The 10667-nt window shown below is 32.5% G+C and overlaps 1 protein-coding gene across 2 annotated transcripts in view; it reads left to right on the top strand.

Moving 5' to 3' along the window:
- Positions 1-281: 281 nt before the first annotated feature.
- LOC108760128 (uncharacterized) overlaps positions 282-10667 on the top strand; it is a 54236-nt gene continuing 43850 nt past the window's right edge. Inside the window, exons 1-4 of one of the 2 annotated variants that reach the window (XM_018505926.1) lie at positions 282-687; positions 1786-2307; positions 3736-3960; positions 6163-6266. In XM_018505926.1, coding sequence (XP_018361428.1) covers positions 2105-2307; positions 3736-3960; positions 6163-6266 — 532 coding nt within the window. In that variant the 5' untranslated portion in view covers positions 282-687; positions 1786-2104. The remainder of the gene's footprint in view (positions 688-1785; positions 2308-3735; positions 3961-6162; positions 6267-10667) is intronic. The other variant, XM_018505925.1, reaches the window with a different exon arrangement.

A 10667-nucleotide genomic window follows, 5' to 3' on the forward strand; every position in this document is an offset into this window, starting at 1 on the left:
AAACTCATTATTATATACTCAGAACAAAAACTTTATTTTCTTTTTTAAAGAAAATATTATAGAATTAATCAAAGAAATGGTTTTATATATAGTAAATAAATCGAATTTACTTTAATTCAATAATCTTGATTGAAGTATTAAACTTACTAGGATTTTGAATAAATTTGATGACTTTTTATGATAAATTTGTGGCTATATAAACTTTTGAAATACTTGAAAGTAATTATTACTGGCATATATTATTTTGTGTGTAGAAATAATTGAATCATCCATTTAAGTGAAAATCGAATAGATCTGAGTGTGCGATTGATCACCAATCATCCGGTGTGTTTGGCAACTCCTTCATGGCGAATTGAGAGCGCGTTTCGTCATCCGCGAGTGCCTAAATACGAAATCGTTTATCCGTACTATTCTAATCCTCGTCCTTGAGACGCCACGGAAAACGCGTTGCCGCTGTTGTCTTCCCGGTGGCTGCGCCTGGAACTTGGCCGTGGCCGATTGATCGCGACAGAGCCGCTTTTACAACAAACATCGTGGTGGAAGAGTTAAGGAGTCGGCGGCTAAAAATAAGAGGAAGAACGATCGAAAGAATTGTCAGATTGAAAAAGAATATCGTTTACAAAGCGCTCTCGAGATACACGACGTACGAGATACCAATCTCTAGCTGTTCTCAAGAATCAAAGGTGAGTTTTGATCAAGATTTATGTTACTAAAATTCATGCAAAAATCCGAAATTGAAAATTTTAAAATCAGTTTAAGATTATATTAATGTTAAAATATTAACAAAATTTCAATATAATTTTAATAAAATTTCCAGTTAAAAATTTTATTTATATAAAAAAATATTTTTATATATCTATTTTTATATTAAAAATCTGATATTCAAAAAGTTTATTATTACTATTGTCGTATTTAATTTTAATTATTAACATTTTAATGTATTTCTAATAGAATTCTTGATACATAATCACGATATTTATAAAAATAATTTATATTTTAAAAATATCTTTATATATTTGTTTTTATATTAAAGATCTGATTCAAAAAGATTATTATTAGTATTGTCATCTTTAATTTTAGTCATTAATTTTAACTCAATTCTAAAAGAATTTTTTATATATCGTGAATTTATAAAAATATCATGGTTTATACTTAAAAAGTTCAAAAGAGAATACATAAATCTAGCAAGGATTAAAAGTGGAATATGGAACGAAAGTACTAGACAACGCGCAGCTAGTATTTAAAAATTCCTTGTATTTTTTCGGAACTGCTATGCGAGATAAATACAGCTCGCGAGATAGCAAGCTATTACATTGCAAAGCATATTTAATATTTTTTTCGTGTTTGTGGCACGCAGAGCGAAAAGTCCTTATTTCTTTTTATATATTTTACTGTTGCAATTTTTCTCGATTCATATTTTCCCTCGTTTTACCGTCTTCTATTCATCCAGCTTCAGTTCTTGACCTCGGTCTACCTCAAAGATTCAACGCATTCATTCAACGAAAAGTCTCGCAAAGTAATCTAGCTCTAATAACGTCGACGAATGCACTTTCTCTCCTATTTCGGTACATATTTTATCTTTCAAACAATCAGAGCCATTTTGCATTTAAACGAGTTTTCACAGGACTATTCTAGGAATACAATCGCGATTAAATTATTTTCGCTCTTAATTTAACAAGTAAATTTCAATTATCTTTATAAAGAGCGCAATTATCTTTTATATCTGCAAGAAAATTTGACATTAAAGTCAAGTGATATAAAAAGTATATTACTTTATGTTTTTAGATATAAGTATCGGAAATATTCACGGCCACATAAAAGGCGTTCCCCTTAAACCTCATTCGCGGTTATTTGGGATCTAAGAGGGTAATACTGATCTGAATAAGGGCTGAAGGGTCATTGACCTCCGGACAGCAGAACTGCGATTCGAGTGGCCGTGGGAGAATCTGAAGAGGCAAAAGGAAAGTGCACGTCTACCTTCTGAAGAGAGCGATTTCGTGACTTATCAGAACGCGGTGGTACTCGAGGGCTAATTTTAGGAGCTCTTTCTAGAGACCAGGCTTGCGAGGAGACTTCCAGGTCACTGTGATGATCAACCATCATCATGGCTTGGCCGGCAGCGACGACCCTGACGAGTCTCCTGATGCTGCTGCTTATGACGATTGCGGCCAGTTTCTCGCCCAGGATCATCGCCACCACCCAAGCACCCTTTGGCAGGATCCTGAAGGCTGTGAAACTCCCCGGAGGATACATGGAAGTGGTCCAGGAACAGAGATGCTCCCACGGTCTGCTCAGATTGACATGCAGGTTTGTCAGCATCTTTTATCGCGTTTTGATAAAAATTTCTTAAAATGTACACTGAAAAAAATTTCTGGTTAACAATGGATGAATCAGAAAATTCTCTCTCTCTCTCCCTCCCTCCCTCTCTCTCTCTCTCTCTCTCTCTCTCTCTCTCTCTCTCTCTCGCTCTGGTTAAATTTATTAGAATTCTAGTTGAGATAATCGGAATTCTAGTTGATACTATATTTCTGGTAAAATCTACTAGAATTCTTATTTTTACCAGAATAATTATATTAATCAGAATTCTAGTTATCACAACTAGAATTCTAATAGACATAACCAGAAAATTTTGATTCGTCCATTTTCCACCAGAATTACTGTTTGATCCAACCAAACCATTTTCTCAGTGTACTAGTATTTCTGGTTCATTATAAAGACATTTTGTCGTAAAGAGATTAAATATGAATTAGCGTTTACAGAGCGCGTCGTATCATTTATATATAAAATTTATTAATGCATGAAAATTTATCAAATAATATTGATAAATTAATATTTTGACAAATTATAATTATAATTTATCAAAATATTACAATTCTATAAATTAATAGTCGTAAATAATCTTATTTAAATTCTATGTGTATTTATATTTGCATCAAAAATATTATATCTTTGCTTACTCATTATTGCATTTATTCTATTGAATATTATTAATGTAAAATTTCTGAGAGAAATTAATTAATAATGCTTTTATACAAAAAATTTCTATTAAGTGATGAATAAATAATATATTTACTTAACATATTTAACCTTGATGTTATTAGAAAAATGGCAAGGTAAAGATTACTTTTTCCCAAAAGAAACGCAAGAGAGAAAACTAAATATACACGCAAAGAGCAGTTTTGCTAAAGTATCTCAGCAAAACTTTACTGAAGTAGCTCAAGATGAGATACTAGAACGTTAAAATTTTTTAAAACATTGCTTATCATGCTTGTACTTGCTTCAACACACAGTACATAATATTAAAATTAGATTTTTACTCGTCATATTTGCACTCTACATAATTATTTTGATAGTCAAACAAAATTATTTTCAGATCTCTATCCAGCTAAATTTTTAGATACTCCAGCACAAAATTGTTCTTCCCATGTATTTGCTATCTACTGTAAACTTATTAATAAATGCAATTTGTAATTTTAATGCACATCAAAATTCTCAAAACCAATCCAATTGAGAAACTAAAGTTCTAATTATTTAACTTCAACTTTTAATTTAACGTTTTAGCAACATCGTATAAAAGATTCAATTACAGGTTTTAACTTGATAGCAAAAGCTTTGAGCGCGATAATTAAAAAAAAATTTATTGATTAAATTCTCGTTAACTAAATTTCTTTCTGATTTATTTATTGATTTATTTAGTTATATGCAGAGTTACATGGTTTAGTATCGCGTCCGCAGATCGTTGAGAGCTTTCATCTTTATTCTGGAGGCGGAATATCACGCGAATCACACGGAATTCTGTCAGAAAGAATCAAAAAGTTTGAAAGAAGAACTCAAAATGTGGACGAACAAAGGTAGCACGCGGAAACGGACGGACATGCAAGAGCTCAAAGGAAACTACATTCTCGACGATGAGGACATTCAGGCAGACATAATCGATATCAGATCATCCTTGAATAAAAGGTAGATTTACTTTGCTCATCCAAATATAACGGCAAATTGAAACGTTTTATGTATTGATCATTTTTTCTCTCTTTTAGACAATTAATCTTAAAAGGTATAAAAATCGAATAAGGTTTAAACTCATTGTAAAATATTTCTATTTTCTATATACATATAGGTACCTATGAAAATAGAAATATTATCATTTAATTTAATCTTATGCAAAAATCATATTTAAATTTGTAGTTTTCTCGGATCTTTAAAAAAAATGATTTATATCAACATCGCATCAGAATCTTCAATTTCAACTTAAGAATAATTTTATTGATGATCCGTCAGCTAGAATTTCCGTGGCCCTCGTCGAAGATATCGAGCCTTTCTGCTCCTGACACAAGTGTTCGATAGCACAAGATAGTGTTTAGTTACGAACGAAGTCTGAGGTAAACCACAGCTCAAGAACGACTCTTATTGCGAACGTTTACTACCGACTACAAACATTGTAATAGACTCTTGGTTGTAGCTGTGATAGAGTTCAACAAAGCAAAACTAGAACAAGCGATTAAATTCTCTCACAACTCTCTTTGCTGCCTGAAAGTTCTTATGTAAAAACAACATTTTCTATAATGAATAGAATATTGTTCTAATGACTAAAATAAATATCTAACAATAAATAATATAATGTTAAAATAAAAACAGCACATTAAATGTCAAATTAAATATCTCCATAGGAGACAAAATTTGATGAAATCGAAATGAATATGAAAGAAAAATAGAAAAAATAGTTAAAGAACTGCAGTGTTTTAGAAATATAATCTCTGAAAAGTCATTATTATTTACGAAATGCAGTTAAGCCACTCGATCGGGAAGCACTCTCATCTCCGATACACCCGCCATTTTTATCCGCCGCTCATCATGCACCCGAGACCCGTCGAGGGTCGAGAACGAAATCTCGACGTTTGATGTGCAAGGGTAAAAGCATTCCTGAAGCAATAATTGCCAACCCTCTCTCTTTTCCCTTGAAACGCACGTCGAATGATCACCGAAGGAGAAACGATCTCCGTTAAATGGTTTCTCCCTACGTTTACACAGCATCACGCTCCGGGAATTCCGCAAATAGGGGTTGGCAATGCGAGGGATGCAAATTTTGCATTACTGAAATTGCACCGAGCTCTTCGCAGAAAAATGGAATATCTCATTCACATACTAAAAAATCCCAGAATTTTATCTCGCTCTTTTTCTCTCTCGTGCAAAAGGCTAGAAATATATATCAAAAGTTGTTTGAATTATTACTGAATTAAAAACGGCAAGGTAATGAGTAACAAAATTATAATTCAATTATAATTTAATATACTAAAGAAAGAATATAATTATACGTTAATACAAAGAACGTCTGCTTCAAAATTACAGTTATAATAAATTTATGTATTCATATTTCTTTTATAATTATTTTCAGAGCAAAATTAATTTTTGCTCTGTTAATTCTGTCTTTGTATCGTTTATTCTGCATTTTCTTCATTTCTCGCAGTATTGCAATTTCCTCTTAGCAATATATAACCTCTATATAAAATTTTGTCGCCAAACAGGATGACTTATCTTTGACTAACGAAGAGATACGATCGCACATAACCACAAGTTTCAATTTGAGAATCCGTCGCGGCTAGCAAGTATAAAAAATTCAAAGAGATTCTTCGCAAGGGCGAGCGTGGGTGAAACATTATTTCCCTTTTATTTCCGCCCAGGGACCGATAAAATCGACAGGAGGAGGTCGACGTAGCGGAGTGAAGCATCGAGGCCTCTTAAAAGGGGTGAAAATCCACCCTCGTCCATTATTCACTCCTGCTTTCAAACACGAGCAACAAAGATCGCGCAGCAACAATCCCGGTCCCACCCTTAAATTCCATCCCCCCCGTCCCGAAGAAGCCCGGGGGCTGCTTTTGTCAGCGCGTTCACAGCCTCTAATGACCGACGCCGTTTATTTAATTGGAGGTCGTCGGACAATCGATAGTATCCGAAAGCGAAACCTTGCATAAATTGCAATTTATTACGCGGGAATAAAGGGAATTTGTATATCAGATGCATTTTTAGCAGTTTAGCATAAAAGATAGTAGGAAATTCAGTATGAAAGAATTAAATTAACGTTCGTCTAACCATATCGATGTTTTTTTTTACGAATCAATCTACTCTGTCATTTATCGATTTTTAATATGTACCTTTATGATTCAGATGCTCTGGTCAAAAACACTGTCGCTACAACGTGACTATCGAACATCCAGGAGCATATTCATGGGTTCCAGGTGAAATTTTATTAAAATACGCGTGCATACCTGGTGAGTATATTCTCAATAATAATATGTCAAATATTTTATAATATCAAATATTCCATAATATTAAAACCTGATTATTACTCGAGCTTAGTAAAATATTAAAATCCTAAAGGTACTCTATATTTATCAAAAAGTCAATTATCAAAATACTTTATTAATATTAATTAATAATTATTTGGCTGAAATCGAAAAATCTAGCAAGATACAGATCTATGGTAAAAACAATCATGGACCATCGAACTGAATAATTATATCAGATTCAGCTGGTTGTTAGAATATCAAACATATTTTTTATAGCGTTATCATGATGCTCTCGCAACATAGACTCCAGATCAAAAATTCGGAAACTTTTTAAAAATTGACACTTTTGGGATAAACTCCAATGTCCATAACAATGTTTTTTTAACAATAATTCTCCAAATTTTCATTAACAGCTATTAGAACTAAAGAATTATTATTAAAGAACACATTGTTATGGATATTTAAATAAGTAATCCTAAAATGACAACCTTCAAAAAGTGTTTCCAAACATTTTGCGTGGAATTAATTAACATTTTCAAATCTGTATCCGATTTAATCTTTTATATACTTTAATAACAGTTATTGGATTTAAAGAATTATTGTTTAAAAAACACATTATTACTCTCTAAATTCTTTGGAATAAAATCTCAGTCTAAACAGTGAAAATTGAGCCAGTCTTAAAAAAGAGTAGTTCAATTTTCACTCTTTAAAATGAGGTTCACTTTAAAAGTTTTACAGAATATGATGGATATTTGAATAAGTAATCCCAAAAATGTTAATTTTCCAAAATGTTTCGCATTCAACTAAATTTTTAAATACTTCACTGAACCCATTCTTTCCGTGTACCAACATTCTCATTCAAATACTTCGAATAATTTTTCAAGTGCCTCGAATCTCCCCTGAATTTGTTCGGTAATTCTTCTCCAAATTAACTTTAATTCTCTGTTAATTGTTGTAAATTTCGAACAACAACAACATCCACGATGTTCATGTAAAACCAACGATATCCGGCTAATACAAGATATTTATAATACACGGTATTACGAATCTGGCTTTATTTATCAGCGGAATGCCCAGGTCTATTTCTCCGCTGTGTTCGCGATCGATATTCGGGCGTGCGCAATCAATGATCGACGAGCTCGATAAAGCAAACGTCCCGGGCACACAGGTCACGCGGGGGCGGAGAAATGCACGGCACGTGACGTAGCGCGTGTCCGACGAAATCGGCTTCAGATTTCTATCTCGTCGTTGGTTGTCGTCCGCCAGCTGTCGACGATGCATCGATCCTCATTGACCGTGGGATTGCTGGCATATGCGCTGAAATTCTCCCGGCAACGAGAAACAAGGTGTCCGATCGCGTACAATGCATCGCGCTCGAGCGCAACGCGCGGCGATGTCGCGCGGAAAGGTCATGTAATCCCGTCATTCTATGTTATCACACGTAATGTGGAAGCTCCCTTGCGAGGGAAGCGTGACGTTTCCTGGGGATTTGGTCCTTCATTGTTCGATTTAGATTTCCATTTCTCGAAATGAATGAACCTTATGCGTCGTTGGTACAGAAACGAGAAATCATGTGGGCGCACATTATGTCACGAAACTTACGATTTTTTTTTTTTACGAAAAAAACCATCATGATGTTGAATTAATAAAATATGTTTAATTAAGAGCAAATTTTAGTGGGAGTAAACAGAACTCAATTTCAAAGTAAACAGTAAACAGAAATCAATTTCTGATTATTATAATCAAATATTTTGGTACGTAATTAGAACATTTAAGTATGATACCGGTTAAAGTTTGGTTAGTGCGTATGTAGTAATAATAATCAAGTATTTAGATATTATTATGACTACACTGAGAGGGAAATTTTTTTTTATTACTGTAATTATGGTTATCATTATATTATAAATGTTAGTAATAATAACTACATATATAGTTCTATATCAACAAATATACAGGGCGCGAATTTGAAAACACTTTGTATATACAGTTGGCAACCCCCCCCCCCAAAAAAAAAATAATTATAGTTATTATAACCATAAAAATGGTAGTAATTATTATAATTTAACTATAATTTACAGCCATTTTTAGGACAATCATTTTTACAAAATATAATATAACTATAATTTATAATCTTTTTCGAGTCAAAACGGTTGTTCCAAAATAATTATAAATTATAGTTAAATTATAGTAATTGCAACCATTTTTGTGGTAATGATAACTATAGCTATTTTCAATTAGCTATATATAAAGCTATGTATATATATATATATACATATATACAGTTATTATTATTAATAGTAGCATGATTATGGTAACATATAATTTAGTCATAAATATCACAAAATTTTTCTCTCAGTGTATATTATATTATATCTCAATGTTAATATTACATATTAAACTAATAGAATAATTTACCATAGTAACATAATAATAAAGTTCATTATTTATTTATAAAATATATAATAATTCACACTAAATTATTTAAAATTGTATTAAAATTACGTTTTTATAAACGTACTTATACAAATTTTGGACAATATTATATTAATCAAATCAAGAATTTAAAAAAATTGCATTTGTGAAAGTTCTTAACGATTCAAATTTTCTAACGTATGTCGAATAAATTTTCACAACTAAGGTTATCAAACGAAATTGTCCCTCAATGAAACATCGGTCATCAGAAATCATTCGTAACATTCAATATCTCGATTGAATGCAAAGCATTTCATTAGACAAGCGTTCGATTGAATCGATAGATCGAATGAAAACCGTTCGCTATTCAGCAGGACAAAACATTCCTTGCGAAGGCCGTCACACTTGGTAGAATATCGGGAACGGTGCACACAGATGTTGCACACTGAGGGATGGTAGAGGGATAGAAGGGAGGACGGAGGACCAAAATTCCCCTCCATCGCCCTTATTACCGCCACCGGCGTATCTAAGCACCCCCTCCATCCAGAAATGACACCCCTATTCTCGAAACTGGGGCAAGGACACCCTCGTCTCCTGGCCCTCTACACGTTATAAGGGATTCGTGCAATCGTATCACATTGCGACAAATAGGCCGCAACAAATGCAGATGTTAATAGCAGCCTTATGGCAATAAAATCCACCCATCCCCTCGAAAATAATTCTTTTCACAGCCTTGTGCCTCTGTCAGTATAATTTATTACTAATAATAGGAAAAATTTAATTAGAGGGCAGGCATCAGAGTAGCATTAATACGATTTATCAAACGCACGTGGCACATCAAAATTTATTCAAATTTAAAACGTCGATTCATGTGTTATACAAAAAACATCATACATGTATGCAACTTTGGTACAGTCTAAAATATAAAGCATCCCCACAAATTGACGTAAACATTTTATACCTAACGAAAAATAAATTACGTATAAAACTTATTATAAACAATTTTATTAAAACGTAATGTTTATCTTTATAATAATGTTGATATTTTGTTAATTTGCTTTTGATTTTTATGATCACCTTTTCCAAGAGAATGCAATAAATCGAGGTGCCTTTACTTATGGCTAAGACTGTATGTATGTGTACTATTAAACTGTAATGTATGATTTTTCGCTAATTTTACAAACATGCATGAAAGATTATTTCATTTTGTGGAAAATACATAAATCTCTGTTTTTCAGATACTCTTCCTAAAACACTGAAACGCAATTTCGTGAAACAAAATTGCACTATGAATGCATTTGAGCAAACACTATTAGCGTTATTCGTGCCATTCTACTTTTGTTTTATGTTTAATGAACGATAAAGATAAAATGACACAATAACGCGCTAATAGCGCTATAGTCTCTCCGAATGCACCTATATCATATAATCCATACAGCATAGATCATTCCAGTAAATTGCAAGAACATTGTTCCAGCAATGTAATAACGTTGCAAATGTTGTTGCAAACTTCTACGCTACATGGATAAGTGGATTTATGAGCGTAGCCAGGGAGAAGGCTGGGAGAGCCCTGGCCTCTCTAGACCTTAAAGAAGCACAAAAACAATTAAAACGTCTAAACTATATTTAATGAATATTCACAAGAAATGAATTTTGAGAAAGAAAGAAGTAAAAGTTATAGAAACATTTTTGAGAATCCAAGACGGCTAGTGTCATAAATTTAAGTTTCTCTAGTTCGAAAAATCAGTTTACAATTTTAATAAAAAAGTAAATTAATAAATTAAATTATGGATGATTTTGTGATTTATCTGTATCTAATAGACCAGAAATTAATTAAAAATAATTACATAAAACAAAACAAATTCAACAGTTCATACACTGAGAAAAATGATCTGGTTGGATTAAACAGTAATTCTGATGGAAAATGGACGAATCAGCATTTTCTGGTTATGTCTATTAGAATTCTAGTTG

Source organism: Trachymyrmex cornetzi, unplaced genomic scaffold, assembly GCF_001594075.2.
Source record: "Trachymyrmex cornetzi isolate Tcor2-1 unplaced genomic scaffold, Tcor1.1 scaffold220, whole genome shotgun sequence".
NCBI lineage: Eukaryota > Metazoa > Arthropoda > Insecta > Hymenoptera > Formicidae > Trachymyrmex > Trachymyrmex cornetzi.